At 61.5% G+C, this 17,698-nt stretch overlaps 1 protein-coding gene across 7 annotated transcripts; it reads right to left on the bottom strand.

Annotated features, from left to right (window-relative positions):
* Positions 1-1,304: 1,304 nt before the first annotated feature.
* Positions 1,305-17,429, bottom strand: URB2 (URB2 ribosome biogenesis homolog). 7 transcript variants are annotated; one of them, XM_039850394.1, is made up of 12 exons: positions 17,142-17,281; positions 16,022-16,170; positions 15,410-15,638; positions 15,175-15,319; positions 14,380-14,556; positions 9,484-12,784; positions 7,346-7,506; positions 5,827-5,937; positions 5,137-5,379; positions 3,659-3,746; positions 3,240-3,379; positions 1,305-2,307 (listed from the first exon to the last, which is right to left on the bottom strand). In XM_039850394.1, exons 4-12 carry the CDS (start codon positions 15,298-15,300, stop codon positions 2,110-2,112), a joined length of 4,545 nt encoding a protein of 1,514 aa, XP_039706328.1. In that variant the 5' UTR covers positions 15,301-15,319; positions 15,410-15,638; positions 16,022-16,170; positions 17,142-17,281; the 3' UTR covers positions 1,305-2,109. The 7 variants fall into 7 exon arrangements, with proteins under 7 accessions (XP_039706328.1, XP_039706329.1, XP_039706327.1 ...); XM_039850395.1 differs by having other exon boundaries at positions 16,022-16,070; positions 17,142-17,280; XM_039850393.1 differs by lacking the exons at positions 15,410-15,638; positions 17,142-17,281 and adding an exon at positions 17,383-17,429 and having other exon boundaries at positions 16,022-16,072.
* Positions 17,430-17,698: the final 269 nt, after the last annotated feature.

The following is a 17,698-nucleotide window of genomic DNA, read 5'->3' as shown; positions in this document are numbered from 1 at the left end:
ACAGCAGTGTCCGCCCACGATTCTCAAGGTCACAGTGAGGGACGGGCAGGAGCAACAGCACCCTGGGCCCCGCCGAGTCCGCGCGCCCTCGCGTGTCTGCGCGTCTCGGGCCTGCATGTCGCTCCTCAGCGTCCACGAGTCTACGTTTTGGGACGGCGTGGAGGAGGACGGGGCACTCGACGCCCTAATACCCAGGACCCCCATGGCGGCCCCTGCGGGCACATCCCAGGTGGCCCCGCACTCAGCCTTCCGTCCCCCCGGCCTGGGTGGCGGCCGCTCCTCACCGCCCGGGACTCCCGAGCACACTCGTTCTCACTGCTCTCGCTCCTCGTCACCTCTCTCCGGGACGGCCGCGCTCGTCTGGTTGCGGGCTCACTGTCGCTGTCCCCTGCAGACCAGGACGGCGGCCCCAGAGCTGGGCACAGCACGGAGGAGCCTGGGGCCCCCATCCAAGGGCCAACACGGGCCCCAGTGTGGACGGGCTCGTGCCTCTGTAGGCGGCGGAGCTCGCCCAAGCCAGGCTGTGTCACCGTCGGTCCCCCCGGTGCCACGTGCGGCGTGGGCCCGGGCCAACCCACTTTGCCCATGGGGCCTCCTCCCGCGAAGCAAGATGGACGCAGCGCAGCTTGCACCGCGGCCCCCGCCGGGCAGCAGAACGCGGTGAGGACGCCTCTTCCCGAGGCAGGCGGAGCTCAGGTGGAGATGGTGACAGGTGCTCCGGCTGTGACGCTGCAGACCACGGGGCCTGAGCAGGACGCACACAGCTGACGGCCACGGCGCCGCCCCCCAGGCGGCCGCTCCCGGAGCCACCCGCAGGGCCTCGGCCGCGGCCTGCACTGCCACCATCAGGACGCCTGCAGAACGGCCCGAGTCTGCACCCAGAACCTTCCAAGGGCAAAGAAAAACATCGACCCAACTCCACGAGGGTCCCCGAGACCAGGGCCCCTCCTGTCTGGGCCCCCGACTCAGAAAGTAAAACCAAGAATGCGGTTTTAATCCCAGCTCTGTGTGCAGGCTGTGTCCTTGGAAGGTCACCATCTCCAGGCGTGAACAGGACAGAGTGTCATCCACCGAGGATCCTGCGGACGATGCGGCAGAAACGAAACCTCGTCCGTACAGCACATCGAGCAAAAGGAGGCCAGGCCACCGCGGTCCACTCTGGAGCCGGAGCCGGGGAGGCCGCCACACGCACGCCGTGCAGAGGGACGGCACGGAGCACGAGGCGGGCCCAGCCTAACCGTGTCCCCGCTCGGCCAACGCAAGACGTGACGTCAAAGCTGGGGCACGAAACACGGGCCATTTCCTCAGGTAGAAAAGACATGTTTTATGTTATCCGTTCCAACCACACGTGCTTGGAAAAGTATAAACAATAACCTTCGGTTTAGAGATGATCCTTCAAATAATAAGTCTACATTTTGACTAAAAATGGGCTATGACGGTTCCAACGTGAATTCCAGACGGTAAGAAAAATAAATGTCCCAACTGAGAAACAGACTAACGTTACATGAGAAATACGATTATATAAAATGTATATAAAGAAATGGTTAAATATAAAAAACATGTAATCTGTTAGTAATGAAAGAAATTCAAAACAAAATAACACTTTGGCATCAGGAAACAAAACGAAGAGAATCGATAATATTAAATTTGATTCAGCAGCAGGAAGATAAGTTAGTATAGTTCTTGGAGGATGATTTGACAGTATTTATATAAGTCCTTAAAGCCGACAGGGTTTCTGGACGAGCGACGCCCCTTACGGGAATTCACCGTCTGCAGGTAAGGGCGGGAGGAAGCCGCTCCCGCAAGCTCCGTCCGCGAGGGGGGCCTTGGCGATGTCGCGGTGACTGTCTGCTGAACACGGCAGCCGTGCCTCCTCCGGGGCCGCCGCGCCGGCGTCGGAAAGCAGGCAACATCTCTACCGACCCGCAGGTGTCAGCGAGACATCGCGCAGGCCGCCGGCGGGGACGGCAGCTGCCACCACCGGGTCCGCCTCGGCCATGTGTCTGCGAGGCCGTGACGCGAAGCCTCGTCAGAGCGCGCGGAGAGACATGAGCGTGGAGCGTGACAGCCGACGAGGCCCAGGCCCCCGGAGGCGCCGGCCACGCGGCCTCAGGCGCTGTACCTCCCCTCGCTCCCGCGGGCTGCCCTGTGGTACTTCACGTAGTCGCTGTGCAGCTCCGTGAACGCGTCGCGGGCCCCGGGCGGCAGCGAGGCCCGCAGGAACTGGACGTCGGACTCGATGCAGAGGTCCAGGATGAGGTAGACGCCCTCCTGCAGGCGGCCTTTCACCGCCGGACACACGGCGACCTGCGAGAGACACGCTCTCCGTGAGCGCAGAGAAAACACGCTCCTTCCGAAATCTCTTTAGCGTGTGACTTAAATCACCGAATATTCGTATCTTAAACTAAAGTGTATGTTCCGGGGAATAGAGAAGCCAACTCGGCTGAACGAAATCCTGGAATAAAACATCACGACGTCACGGGAGTAGCTTCGCCACTTAGCAGACGAGGCCCGTGTTTACCGGGGCATCTGGAAACTGGAATCTCTGCGTCGTAAACCTTACTCCAGGAACCACCTGCGCGGGCAGTAAAGCCCTCGGTGCCGCGGGCACGCCGGGAGCGGCAGGAACCGCGGGGTGTCGGTGGCACTGACTGCGGGGCTGACCTCGCCCCCACGCCCACCGGGGCGCCGGCAGGCCCGCACGCCAGCATCGGAGGGGACCTGTGAGCCTGCCGAGCGGACGTCTCTGTTCTGGCCACAGCTGCCCCCAAGGGGCTGGGTCGGGCCTTGGGCCTGAAGCCCTGTCCTGCAAGTCGGGTCAGCAGACCCTGGAGCTCGCAGGGGTGGCAGTGCCTGCAATTCGGCGTCCTGGGCGCCACGCGCGCCCCTGACCGGGGTCCAGACGGGCCCCTGGCACAGGCGCGGCTCTGCTCTGGCCGCAACCGCCACCCAGGCCCCAGCTGGTCCTCCATGGACGTCTGGGGTCTGGGCTCGGGAGGCAAGATGCCGCCACATAGCCGCTGGCCAGGACGCACCGAGGCCACCGCGGGGCGGGGAACCCGCCGGAGGCCGCCGGCTGGCACTGAGGTGACACTGTCCTCTAAGCCATGTCGTCGTCATGTGACAGCTCAAAACGTCACTCAGCCCACCCTGAACAGCCTGCAGGGCGCTGCTCAGTACGGCCCGCCCCGGCAGCGGACGCGCAGGCTCCCCAAGGCGGAGGAGGGGGCTCGGCTTACCTTCTGCAGCTCTGTCACGTACTGGGCCACCATGAAGGGGACAAACACCGTGAACTCCTCAGCCCGTGCCGCGATGTGGCTGTACATCCTCTGCACCAGGCGGGCGCACTCCAGGACCAGCGGCAGCTCCTCGGGGCCGCCTGCGGAGCGAGCGGATCCCGCGGTGAGTTCACAGCCGCGGGTTAAGCCCCCGACGTCACACCCTGGGGGAGCATGCACTGCTCCGGACACAGCGAAAGGCTGTGACCAGTGCGACTCTTTTTTTCAGTTGTTTTGAGTGTTCATTTGATGATCTAACGTTTCTCTTGCTTAACCTCAACTGGGTGGTTTTATTTCCAGTAACAGGCGGCCAGAGACCCCGGAGACCCCACAGGGCAAACAAGGGAAGGCGTGTGGCTCGCGCTGGGGCTCGGAGGTACCTCTTTCCTTGTGCCGGCCTCTGTGCATGACCGAAAACACCAGCCGGTTAAAACAGTTCAGGAAGGAAGGGATGGCTTTCAGCATCACCTGTGGTAACAGACAGAAAGCACAAGGACACGTAAGAGCCCGTTTGTTTCCAATCCTCAAGGAGCTCACCTTCCTCCTGCCTTAACCTCACCCAGCGGGACGCTCGCCACAGTCGTGGGACTCTCTTTAGCCCACGCTTTCTGGGGAGACGGCTGGCCGCGTCCCTTGCCTCTCCCACCTGTTCAGATGGGGGCGGCTGCCGTGTGCGTGACCCGGGGCCTCGTGGGGCGACCCCCGCCCAGAACCCGCTGAGTTTGTGTGGCTTCTACTGTAAGCTGTTATTGGCGTTCTGGAAACGGGTAGAAACGAATAAGAACAGGAACAGTAGCCGGCATATTTAACCAGAACCGGCATGGAAAAAGGATCGGGTGGAGCGAATCCATTTAAAACAAGGATCGAAACACGTCTCCTAGAGATGAAAAGGGCTGGCTGTGACTCTATCTTGAAAAAATGATCCGAAAGCTATAAAACGTGCTTTTCTTATACTCGACCAAGACACCCCATGGCCAAATAAAGCGGCCACGAGCCACATGGGGCTGCTTCGATCTAAATTAATTAAAATTAAAATTCACGTCGCAGTCACATGGTGCCCAGACTACATCTCGACTGGTCAAGGCTGCAGCAGTGGCCACCCACGGGGCAGTGCGGACACGGACCACACGGTCACCGCCGGCCGCCATGGGGCGGCTCTGCTCTGGCTGTCAGACCGAAGCAGTGAATCGCGTGTTGGAATTATTCTCTTCTTCGGCCTAATTTATCCAACCGAATTCGTAACCGCAGAACCACATCCTTTCCCTCAAATCATCGACTTCTGCAGTGTGTGGAGAGGCCCCTCGGAAATGATCTTGGATCCAAGATTCACACCCTGCCGAACGACACCGGAGGGCACACCAGTCAAAGCACTCGGCGGCCCTGGGCCTCGGCTCCCCGGTCGCGTGGGATTGCCACCTGCTTCCGAGGCGTGTGGGGGGCGAGACGAGACGTTCGGCGAACGTCCAGGAGATGCCGGCTGAGCTGGGCTCTCGCCGACGGCGTGTGCTCGAGTCTGTTGAGCAGGCGGCACGCCATGGGACGGGGCTCAGGATGGCTCAGCCCAGGAAGAGAGCTAAGCGAGAGAGTGACGTCTCGGGACGTGGCCCGCAGGGAGCCGGCAACGGCCGGCACGCACACTGTCAGTGCCAGGTCCCCCGGCGGGACCCAAACTGCCCGATGCGGAGGTCGAGCATCCCTGAGCTCAGAAAACCTCTCTGGCCCCGAAAACTGCCGGCGCCAGAAAGTGTCCTTAGCAAATGGCTACTTTAGACCCCGCTTCAGGGAGGGTTCGCTGCTGCTGTTCTGAGGTGAAGCCGCCGCTCGGGCCACGAGGCTGCTGGGCCCCGGCCGTCCTCACCTTCGGGTGGTGCTGCAGGATGGCGAAGAGGGCGTGGTGCACTCTCGGGAAGAGGCTCGCGAACGCCGGCGGCGGCAGGTCCTCCAGGGGCACCGTGAGCAGGATGCCGAAGGCCAGGCTGACGTGGTGCGGGTTGCCGATGGTGGCCTCGCCCTGCCGCAGCAGCAAGGCCAGCACGTCCAGGATGGGCCCGACCACCGCCGGCGGCACAGGCTGCTCCCGGCAGGCCTCTCGGTTCTGCAGCTGCAGGACCAATAGGGACACAGGAGGGGAAGGTGATTCGCAGAAGAAGTAACACAAAACCCGGGACAGACAGAGGTGAGCCCCGCGGCGACAGAGGTAGGGTGTCCGCGGTCCAAAGTGGGCTGGGGCGGTCAGTGGGCTGCCGGAGGTGACGAGGCCGCACCCGGTCCCCCAGGGCTGTCACTGTGGGCTTGGCCGGCCCCGTCTACACGTCCTGTTGGATTCGTCTACCACAAAAAGTACTTTCTTAAGAAAGAGCTGATTCGTCCAATTTCTCAAAATGAGCACACTTCACATCAGACACACAGAACGGAATTTTCTGAAGATCGTGAGTTCTATGTGGCTTTAATCAAACCAGATCACATTCCCTGGGGGCCGGGCCGCAGCGCCCTGAACTGCAGAGAAGCAGGGAAGGCTGAGTGAGCACTTGGGGGTGGGGACACTCACAGTCAGGGCCGTGATCAGCTGGGGACACGCCCGCCAGAACACACTGGCTTTCTCTCCAGCCAAGGGGCATTTCAGGAGCAACTTGATCAACGTAATAGACGACACAACGGCCTAAGGCGAAAAAGAAGCCCCTTAGCAGCAGCAGGAGCCGACTCCCCCTGGACGGGCAGCGGGGCCTTTCCAGCAGCGTCCACTAAACTCGACCCGCGAGCGTGGCAGGACAGCGGTACAGAAGCCACCGACGCTGCAGGGCCCCCAGTGCGGAGACCCTGCCTCAGAGCCTGTGCTGTCACGGTGGTGGCAAGGGGCCCCTGCGCCTCGCCCGCGCAGACTCCAGATGCCCATGGGTGAACTGAGGGCCGCAGGGAGGCACGACAGCCGAGCAGCTGGCTGAGCTGCCGTGACTCCAGGTGCTGGTTTCAAACCGTAAGATGAAAACTGACTTCGCCACACGATGTGCGGGGCGCGTGACGCCCCAGTTCCAGCTCCCGCCAGCCTGTGCCCCGCGACCCTGCAGACCCACGGCCGCCGCTGCCACCTCCCTCTCAGCCGGGCCTCACCCCGCGCGCAGGCCGCACGGCCACGGGATGTGTCCGCGGGGCCGGCCCGTCCATCCGCCTTCCCACACCCACGCCCTCTGCTCCCGCAGACCGCCACGCACCGAGCTGGGCCGTGCCACCCTCCCCCGTCATCAGGGCGTGTCCCCACATGCCAGGCCCTGTGCCCGTCCCTGCCCCCGCCGTGACTCCCTCACCTGCCCGGGCCGCAGGAGGGAGCCCGGGGGCCGCCCCGAAGTTGGGCCCGGCCACGCTGCTGCCATGTACAGTGAGAACTGCGTGGGGTGGGCGGGGACGCAGAGAAGCCGGCCCCGGTCCAGCTGGGCCTCAGGCCTGCGTAACGGACATGGGCGTCCGCTCCGCTGTCCCCTCTGACCTGAAGCTCCCTCCCCGCTTCTCACACCGATGGAAACCCGATCCCCATGCTGATGATGGACAGGGGTCAGGAAGCCTCTCGTGAGGCGCTGAGGCTCCAAATCGGAGCCGAGTCAGCTCTGCAGCCTCCTTCCCGTGCGGGGGGACGACAGCTCAGGGACCCCGGGCGCCGTGTGCGGTGTGAGGCCTGGTCAGCGACTGCCGACGACCAAGGGGCGCGGGACCACGGGCAGCTGCGGACCTGAGAGGCTCTCGAATGGGACCGGGCCGTGGGGCCAATTCGGAAAGCCTGAGGGGACAGGCCTTGGGCAGGGGACGGGCAGAGGGCCACTGCCACGAGTCCCCGCCCGAGCAGGAGCAGGCGCTGGCTGGCGGTGCGCACAGCGAGGACCCAGGGGGATTTAAAGGTCCCTTTGAAGCCCGGCCCTCCGCACACGGAGGCCCCGCCCCTCCGGAAGCGCCCTCTCTGCCCGGGGCGCTACCAGTCGGACCCCGTGTGTTTGGTTTCTGGGGTGACACCACATCTCGTCTTCCCGGCTGAGCGGACGCCACCGCCGCGCCGGCCGTGCCGGGGGAGGGCGACTCACCGGCAGGCCCTCTCTGCACGCGGTGCTGACGTCCAGCCCCTGGAGGACGCACTGCATCGCCCACCTGAGGTCCTCCGTCGTCGCCGCCGCCAGCATCCGGGAAAACAGGACGCCCAGCTGAGGCTCGACGTCCTGGATGACCAGAACCGGAACCGCAGGGTCTGTGCGGAGAAGAAGGCGGACCGTGGCGATGCGGCCGCCTGAGGGCAGCTCGCCGACCCCAGAGGTCAGAGCCCCGTGCGACAGCACCGCGCACACCACTGACGTCCCCGCCCGGGACGCAGACACACTGCGCACAGGGCTCCCAACGTGCGGGTGACGCGTCTCGGCAGCGCTGAGCTCGACCACAGCCCATGGGGGGTTCAGGGGGGGTGGCTGCCGCCTCTACCTGTTCTGTCTGCTTTCCTTGTGCTCTTAGTCGGCAGGGCCGTGTGCGCGTGTGTGTATGTGTGTGCACGCCTGTGTGTGTGTGTACGCGCGTGCGCACATGGGGGGACGTTTAAACAGATAGAAAGTCTAAGATCAGGGACCCCAGACCTCTGGGGACCGCCGGCTGCGTGTCGCCCGGGGAGAGGCCCCCGACGCCCATGTGTGCTCTGCCAGGCTTCGCAGTGGCCCGAGGCAGCGCAGGGGCCGAGCTCTGAGGCCGGCTTGCCTTCCCGGCCGCCGCAGCCGCCACGCGGCCAGGGTGCCTTGCCGTGCCCCAGCCCGCACTACGTGCAGCACTGAGGCCACGCTTTGGTCCCTCACAGCCAGCTGGACCCTCCATCCCGCCCGAAGCCCGGGCCGCTCCTCACTGGGCACTTCTTCCAGACCTCTGGTCACTCGGTCCCTTCGCTTAATGGCATCCAGCAGCTCAGGTACATGGCCTGGACCCAGAGGTTACGACACCCAGGCCCGTAATCTGAGGGGGCCCTGGGCTGGTGGCGTCACCCCGACCGCCCTGAGGTTCCACCCCTGAGGTCAGAGGTGCCATGAGTCAGGGACACAGTCCAACTTGGAGGTCGCCTCTACTCATGAGGACGGAGGGACAAAGGAGGACACGGTCAGTGTTTTGTTCGCTGGCGGGACAGAGGGGCCAGGGTTCGGGCCACCAGCTGCCATTTCTTGGGACATTCCTTTAGGAAGTTCACGTAGGATGCTACGGCTGTTAACAAACCTTCGCTTCCATTAGGGAGGTGGACGTCAGTCCCCACAGGAGCCACTGACACCGAAGCAAAACGTGTGACCAGGGCCTTGCGGTCCACGGTCGCGGCAGAGACAGAAGGCCACTGCCGGGGTGGCCGGCATCACCCCCCCCGGGGCCCCGATCCACACTCCACACATGGAGATGCAGCGCTGTCGCCCATCACAGCTTCCCCAGTGGAGACGGGTCAGCTCGCCACAAAACACCACCCTGAACACCTCGCCACCTTGGGTACGAGCAAACAGAGCGAGAACGACCCCGTGCCAGCTGTGGTGACAAGTGCTACCTTGAAACAGGGATGAAATGTGGCCTGTTAACCTTTGACTTGGGGACGGCAGATACCGAATCCTCGAGCATGAAGACAGTGGCTGGCTCTGGGGTCCTGTGACATCGGCTAACACAGTGTGATGACGTCACGGGCCCAGCCTCTTAGCATCTATGGCCCTTATAACTGCTGCTACCGAGTGGACTGAAGTCCTGACCCCAAGGAGTTTTAAGAAGTTCTCTGTAAGTTAAGTCACGTGCATTTGCCAAAAGTTGGCAGATTCTGTGTGTTTCTTAGGTCAATTGAGCCGCATGCTAAAGCTCTGACACGCAGAGCCCACTGGTGAGGAAGTTATCTGTCCCCCACCCAGGGCCAGGACAGGCAGAAGCTGGGAGAGAGAGAGATCTCAAAACCACGAACCAGAACAATCTCCAAAATCAGTGAAAAGCGAAGGCGCTGAGCCACCACCGACGAAGCTACTGCGGGTGACAGAGGCAGGAACCGGGCAAGGGCGGCCCCCTGTGCAGGGACCGCGGGCACCGGGGAGGGACGCTGGCTCCCACTCCCTCGCTGGGCCTTTGAAATGGATGGACGCCCGTCCCCGATGGGCATCGCCCCACGGGCCGACGGGCCGGCTGCACCCGAAGGCCCTGGAGTGCAGGACCCGCTCCCGAGGAAGCCCCTTACCTGCCAGGACGGCCTTCACCGAGAGCAGCACGGAGCGGAAGGCGGAGCCCTCCTGGGGCCGGAGCTCCGGGGACGAGAAGAGGAGCGCCAGGAAGTGCAGGGCGGCCCGGAGCGGCGGGGCGCTTCCCGCCAGGGCCGGCAGCTCCGTCAGCACCCGCGAGGACAGGCGCCGGAACAGGGCTGCCTGCGGGGCAGGGCTCCCCAGGCCCCCGAGCCCCGAGGGCTGGCCCGCACCCACGGCCAGCAGCGAGCCAGCGGCTGAGAGGAGCAGGGGGGACAGGCGGCCTCCTGGGACGCCGCGGGCCCCGCACAGCCGCAGCGCGGCGCCCGCCTGCAGCCAGGCCTCCTGCAGGAGCGCCCGCAGCGCAGCCCCGGCCCCCGCCTCGGCCTCGTGCGGCTGCTCTCGCTCGCGGACGAAGGGCCCCAGGACTTGGCACACCGCCGTCGAAGACACCAGAAGCAGCTGCCGGCCCAGGGGGCTCTCGGTCTCGGACCGCTGGCCTGGAGGCGCCCCGCCGTGCACATCGCACCCGGACAGAAAGGCGACCATCTTCCCGAAGTTGAGCACCAGGCTGAGCTTCGCCTGCACGAGCATCTGCATGAGCTGCTCCAAGAACGTGCCCACCACCTGCAGGACTTCCGCCCAAGCGGGCTCATCCGGGTCAGCGCGGAGGCCGCTGCTGGCTTTGAGCAACGAGGTCAGGACGGTTTCAAAGATGTCGCTGCCATACATGACCTTGAGCACGAGGCGGGCGCCCTGCCCTCTCTGCAGCGACCCAAGAAGCCGGTAGCAGGTGACCAAGACCCGGAGGGTCAGTGAAGACGAGCAGGAACGGGCGGGCCTGGCCGCGGCCGTGGACAGCAGCAGTAGGAAGTAGTGCACGTGACAGGCGGCCGGGAGGCTGTCCAGCTGCAGAGCAGAAACGACCTCCAAGAGCCCCAGCACGGTCTCCAGCTGCTCTTCCTCCAGCCGAATGGGTAAGTCACCCCTGACCAAGGACAGAAGGTTTGGGGCCACCCCTGCCCCCGGTTCTAGGCCTTCAGGCCCGGCGCGTGCCAGCCCACCTTCCCAGTGAGCCGTGTCCGTGGGGTCCTGCTCAGAAAGCCAGGGCAGCTGCTGGCGGAGAAGGCCCAGGTCGGTCCGGGCGCCGGAACACAGGGCACGGGCCCAGCGCGCGTGCAGGCGCGCCAGGAACGCCGCGTGAAGGGCCTGCGCTTCGGGGAAGAGCGGGCTGCGGAGCACGGCCTCGGAGAGCTTCCCGAGCGTGGCGCCTGGCTCCTCGCCGGCCGAGCCCTCTTGGGCCCTGCCCAGCTGCACGGTGCTCAGCAGCACCGCGGCCAGGTAGCGCACGTCGTCGGGACAGAGGTAGGGCGTCAGGATGGTGAGGTTGGACACGACCAAGTGCCAGTGTGCCACGGGGTACGTGTGCGCGCCCACCGATCCGACCTGGCCGTCCCAGGAAGCGGCCGTCCCCCGAGCCAAGCTCTGTCTGCCGGAAGCGAGGACGCGGGCGGCGTCCTCCCTCAGGGCGAGGAGGGCTTCTGCCGACTGGCACCCCGCCTGCCCGAGCGTCCGCCTCATCCTCTGGAGGCGGAGCTGTTCGAAGCAGTACTTGCCGAGGGAGTCGAAGCCGGCGATGATGCCCTCTACCTGCTCCCAGTGCTGGGCTTCGACGCCTGGGAGCAGGGCGGGGAGGTCCGAGCACCCCAGGGCGGCACCCGCAAGGGCCCCGGACACGGACACCGCACAGTAGTGGCTGCAGTTCAAGCTGAGCACGGTGTCCACCTGGGCCCAGGCACAGGACAGCAGCAGCGCGGAGTCGCTGACCTTCTGCAGCCACAGCTGCGGCCCCGGGCCCAGGGGCTCGCGGAGCAGGGCCAGCAGGGGCCACACGAGCTCGCGGAGCACCCTCTCCATCGTGGCCTGCATCCGCCTGGCGACCGGCAGAGGCGTGACACTGTCCAGGCTCCTCGTGTGGGCCATGACGCAGTGCAGCAGCGAGCTGAGGGACAGCGCCTTCAGGGCCATGTCGACGTCCCCCTGTAGGTGTGGCAAGACGGAGGACTGGCACTTCTCCAGCACGAGGCACCAGATGTCCAGGGTCTGGCTGGGCGGCAGCTCCAGGAGGCACTCGCGGAGCGCTGCGGCCGGGCCTGCGGCCAGCAGCGGCGGCCTCTGCGCCTCGGCGGCCGGGCGACAGAGCACCTCCAGAATCTCCCCGAAGAGCCGGGGCGCCTGCCGCAGTTTGGTGTACGTCTGGAAGAGGGCGCGGACGAGGGCCTCCTGGGCCCTCCTGGCTCGGAGCTCCATCACCTGCGCATCGATCCACGCCGAAGCCAGCAGGTCGCCCAGGTCAGGCTCCAGGGTCAGGTGGTTCAGTGACAGCAGCACCCGGAGGCAGCGGAACCAGGCGGGCACGGCCGCCTGCGGGTGCCCGACCAGCAGCTCGGCCAGGCGGCGGTAGAAGCGGAACTGAGCCTCGCCGTGCCGCAGCCTGTCGGCGGCCACGTTGTAGATGTCAGTGGCCGCCACCGAGCCCAGCAGCTGCTCCAGGGCCAGGAGGTCCGTGGCCCAGTCCGCCACGGGCAGCGGCTCGTCCCGCAGGCGGGAAATCCTCAGGCAGCCGAAGAGCGGGGGCAGCGCCCGGAAGCAGAGCAGCTGAGCCCCCTCCTTGAGGTAAGACTCCAGAAACAGCTTGTACAGCAAGGCCACCGAGCCGGCCACCACCGCGGCACGAAGGGACGGTTCGCAGTAGCCAGACTCCGCCAGCCTGGTGATCACGGTGTCCATGGGCGCCAGGAGATTCTTGGTGGCGCCCACCTTCGCGCCCTCCTGCGGCTGGTCCAGGAGTTCCTCTCGGTAGGACGGCAGCAGCTCGGGCTGGAAGGCTCCGCCTCGAAGCACGGCCTCGATCTGACTCCGCAGGTCCCGGCTCAGCGCCGGCGGCAGCGTCCACGTACCCCCGGACAGCAGGTGCCTGAGGACCAGGCAGGGCTGCAGCAGGTGCCCCGTGACCTCCCCGAAGGCACGCCTCGGGTTGACCTGTTGCTGCTGGATCACGATGTAATGGCCCAGGGCCAGGCGGAGGACCTCGAACAGCGGGGCTGCCACGGCCCCTTGTGGCTGCCCGCAGGCCGACCGGCACAGCTGGCTCAGCAGAGCCACCAGAAGCTCCTGCCTGGCCGTGTACACGACAGCGAGGGCGGGTGTGCGGAGGATGCCCTGGCAGCAGCTGAGCACCCTGCCGATGTTCCTCTGCGATCCGGAAAGGGAGAGCTCGGCCACCCTCTCGTTGATGATCTGGGAGAGAGACAGGAACTCGTTACTGACGCCGAACCCGCACGTGCACGGAAGCGACAGAATCCATCTACTCGCGCCCTTCCCCCTCCCCGAGAAGCCAGATTAGCGCACACGTGAACTTGGACTGTCTGCACGCCTTCACGCGCCCCTCCCCCAACACAAATCCAGAAAAGGGAGCGGCGTCTTTACAGATTTGCCCTTTTTAAAGAGCCGGGTTTGAGGCCTGCACGCCACAGCTCCTGGCCCTGCAATTCAGCTGAGATGCTCCAGGTGGATGGACAGGGACCTCGGGTTATGATCCCACAGTCCACGTTACGTTTGTGTTGTCAATTAGACGGTTTCTATTTTAAAAGCCAAAGCAAAAGGAACTCTTAATAGAGGAAAGCAAATCTCCAGTTATTACGTATTATGCAGCAAACCCAAAGTCTACTGCTTCCAAAATTCTGAAACCCACAAACACCAGACGTTCTGGGAGCCAGGCGGACCCCCAAGGTCACTCGTGCCTGACTGACGTGCTCCCAGCCCTGCAGCCTGAGACTCAGGCTGACCCTGGGCGCTAAGTTACAGTGACCCAGTGACACAGTGACTGCTCCACTCAAAGAACTGCTGGCTCTGGAAAAGCGGAAACATGTCGAACGCTCAGGTGCCAACGCACTGCTGCGGTGATCCCCAACTTCTCCTATATTTATACCCCAAAAGGGGTAACTTACTTATACACTGCGTGCCTGTACTACGGTGTTCATGTTTTACATAGCCATAAAGCATACGTAAATATTAAAATGTAATTTTTTAAAAAGATGGTATAAGATTTTCTTCCCATTCTCCCGAAGGATCATTCAGAACGACCCACTCCGGTGGCCACCAGTCTATTATTTTTAAAAGCGACACGCAATCTGGAACATAACTTCAGGAACCATCAAAGCCTGTGAACCACCAGGCAGCTCAAGCATTTAATTCTCGTTACCAGTCGCGACTGACCTTCCTGGCTGCACACGCGTGGGCCAGCGCTGTGGCGGGAAGGACGCGGGCTTCGCCATCAGGCACATCTGGCTTCCGTGCCACTTACCAGTGGTGCGACTTTCACAAGTTACTGTACCTCTCTGAGTCTGGCACACGCCGAGCGTTCATCCTATTCTCGCGGTATTTCAAAATACTTAGCTTTGACAGCAAAGTTAATCATTCTGACCTGAGACTTCAAAATCGCTTTTGAGGAGAGTCCTATCCAGATTTTAGCCTTTGATCTCCCTCCGGGCCAACAGAAAGGGGTGTGTGTGGCGGGGGGATCACCAAGTAGCATAATTTGCTATCTTTTCCAATTAAGAAGGCAATCGACAACCACTTCGAGAAGTAGTTCTAAGCCCTTACGTATTGAACAACATAAAGTACTTAGCACGTGTAGCGTATACAACAGTCATTCAATAAAGACCAGTCATTACTATAATTCTAGTAATAACATCATTTCGCTCTCCTCCCTCGCCTTGATGTTCCCTGCATCTTCACAGAGTTAATCCTAAAAAGAATACGCCCCCAGCAGTAACGGAGGACCCGGGAGGCACACCTAATGCATCCAGGAGAGCCTGGGAGGCTGTGGTTACCTTGACGAGGGACAGCTGGAGATTAATGGTCTTCCCGCTCTTGAGCAGATTCTGTAGCTTTGTGCTGTGCAGGACATTATCTATATAGGTCCAAAGCCTTTCGACAATGTCTTCCTTCAGTTCGAGTTTTTTCTTATAAAACGCAACTAATGACTGTCTTGCCCAATCAAGTAATACCTAAATTTGGAAGAAATACACTCTGAAAAGAAATGAATTTCTTTACCAAGAAATAAGAACACTGAACATTTAAAGGGACATTCCACGTGCAACCGAATCCAACTGCCAGGGAGAAAACTGTCCTCTAAAACTTACCTTCGGTAGCATTACATCACAGAAATGCCCCCAAACGGCAATGGCTTCCTTGGTCCCTAATCTATTTCTAGAACGGCTCAATACAAATTTGAAAATTTCCCCGCTTGCCAACCTTCAAGGCGTCAGATTCCAAAGGTGTCTAACAGAGCTGCGACAAGCAGCTGCTTAAGGAGAGTCACTTTGGGCTTCCAAAAAAAATGGAGCTACCGACACACTCGGGGCCTGACTCGTGTGCCCTAATTCCCAGCGGGGCCACGGATCCATGGATGTAGCTCTGAATGTAAGAGACCAAGCAAAAGACTTGCTAAGCGAGGCTCTGCAACGCAAAGCTTGTTAACGAAACACCTGGCTTCTACTTTTCCCACCAACATTAACTTCCAACCCCTTAAACCTTTTAAAATTTTAATTAAATGTCAACATGCAATCTGCATGAATGATGATTGTTTCAGGTCATAAAAATGTTAAGTTTCAGGTTAAACTTACCTGCTCTTTATTTGGAAGAATGCACTGGTGGGAAATCCAAGCGAAGTGAGCTAGCTTCAGTTTATCTTCCCAGGAAACTGTCTTGCTTTTAAGTTTCAAGGAAATGCCGGAATAAACAGCGGCCATTGCTACACTTTATCTACAACTTAAAATGATGAGAGAAAATTATATTATGGTGGAACAAAACGGGCACCAGAAAATGAACATTGTGTATCTTACTATCTGCATTACATACACGTGTATATTCATTCCTTCGATGAATTAAAACACATCAGCAGAATTGCTGGGCATAAGTTTATACATAGTTGCTTGAGCCCAAGAACTTTCTGGGGGACATTCAGACAAAAGCAGGAGGAAGATGGGTTACACGCGTAGGTACAAGTATTCCCACGGTGCTCGAACATCGGTGACATTGTCAGAGGTGGGTGTGCAGGAATTCAAAGGGTCAAAACCCAGTGTTCAACCTACTCGTGAAAGGAGATTCATTCGCACGTGGCTTTAGATCGAAAAGTTAAGTTTCTGTGCAAATCTCTTGAAATATACTACGTATTGCATTATCAGGAACAGTTCCGGTTAGTAGTACAAAGAGCTAAATTAGCAGTATTTGGAGACAGTAATATTTCTCCAAGTAAAAGGAAATATAGTATAAACCTAGTCCCAACAGAAATACAGTTAGTTCAGCTGCAAGAGTAACTTCCCATTGTAACTTTGTTCCATAATAAAGAAATATGTACATTTAAAAAAGACATGCTGTTTCCAAAAAGAGTCCACAAAACATAGTTACACAATTAAGACCACGAAAACAGAATACGATAAAATCATGAATAAAGAAGGAAAGCAAACATACCAACCACCTGTACTTCTAGACGACTGAAGTAAATGCAGCTTTGGGTGTCCTAAAAGTCACAGTGAAAAAGGGAAACGTCTGATTAAGCCATTTTCATTACGTGAAGAGACATAAGATCTTCAAAAGAAAATTTTTCATGATGCCTAAAGCTGAAATAAAATGATCATAAATAAAATAGGACAATGGAAGTACCAAAAAAAAAAAAAAAAATCGCGGCCCCATGATCCTAAGGTAAAATCGTCAAACCAAAAGAATTGGCTACACTGAGGGCGGGTCACTTGCACTTTTTAAAAAGAGGTTGCCTGAAATCCTGTGGCCCCACCTTGAACTTACTCTCAACAGGTTAACTACAGGGAATGAGCAAACGCCACGGTGTCCTTCGCCCTTTTACGGGGAACGAAAGTCGTCGAGCGCTGTCATTTCCGTTTTGTCAAATGCCCAAGACCTATTATCCACCGAACGAGTACTCACTTAACTTCTAAGTTCAGTATGTTTGTAGCCATCGCCCCAGCTACAAAGTACTTAAAAAATGTTTGTAGAATCGGCTACAAAGACGCCCCGGGTCCCCTCCCGGAATTTACCGACGTTCGGCGCCGGGGGTCCTCGTGAGAAGCCCAAAGCGACCGCAAAGCCGCGGCAGGGCTCCCCAAAGGCAGGACTCCCCAAAGGCCTCGTCCGCGCGACAGCCCTGAATCCTGCGGAGCAGAAGGGAACAAGGGCGCGCAACCGGGAGCGACGTGGGGGGCCGTCGAGGGAGCCGGCCCAGGGGGCCCTCGCCCGCGCTTCATACGCCGGGGAGGAGCCGGGGCGCAGGGTCGCCTCCAGGTAGGGAGCTGGCCTCGGGATCCACTCTAGGGAGGACCGCGGGGCTGGGGACCCCCAGATTCAGGGGCTCACCTGTAGGCGGTCCCCAGGTAAGGGACTCACCTCGGGGCCCGGCCCCGGACAGGAACCCGGGACGGATGACAGCCCCAGGCAGAGCGGCTCGCCTCGGAGCCCAGTCCGAGACCGGGGCGCAGGGCAGTCCCCAGGCTAAGGGGCTCACCTCGGGGCCCAGCCCCGCGGGACAGGGGCGCGGGCGGGGGCGGGGCGCAGGGCAGTCCCTAAGTAAGGGGCTCACCTCGGGATCCACTCTGGGACGGGACCACGGGTGCTGGACCGTTTTCCGCCCGCAGGTGCAGGGGCTCACCTCGGGGGCCCGGCCCGGTGCAGGGGCGCAGGCGGGGACGGATGACAGGCCCCCGGGAAGGGGCTCACCTCGGGGGGCAGCCCGGGACGGGGAGGGGACGGGGGCGCGGGCGGGACGGGCAGGGATGCGGGGCGCGGGGCAGCCCGGGCGCGGCGCTCACCTCGCGGGCCGGCGCGGCGGCGGCGGCGGCGGCGGGTCCCGGCGCGCGCGGCACCACGTGGGCGGCCCCCGCGCAGCTTCCGCCCGACGGCGGCGGCGCGCACGCCAGGCATCGCCAGCCGAGCGCCGAGGCGCCGCGCCCATTGGCGGAGACGGTTGCGCGTCGGCGGCCGGAGCGGCCCAGCCCGCGGCCCGCTCGGCGTCCGTCAGTCATGGGGCGGCCGCCCAGGGCCGCGGCGGGGGCGGCGGGGCGCGGGGCGCGGGGGCTCGGCTGAGCCGGCCGTCGGCGCGAAGCCCTGCGGCGGCGGCGGCGGCGGCGGGAGGAGCCG

The sequence above is a fragment of the Pteropus medius genome, unplaced genomic scaffold (genome assembly GCF_902729225.1).
Source record: "Pteropus medius unplaced genomic scaffold, Ma_sr-lr_union100, whole genome shotgun sequence".
Taxonomy (NCBI): domain Eukaryota; kingdom Metazoa; phylum Chordata; class Mammalia; order Chiroptera; family Pteropodidae; genus Pteropus; species Pteropus medius.
This window is presented reverse-complemented; position numbering and strand designations above follow the sequence as displayed.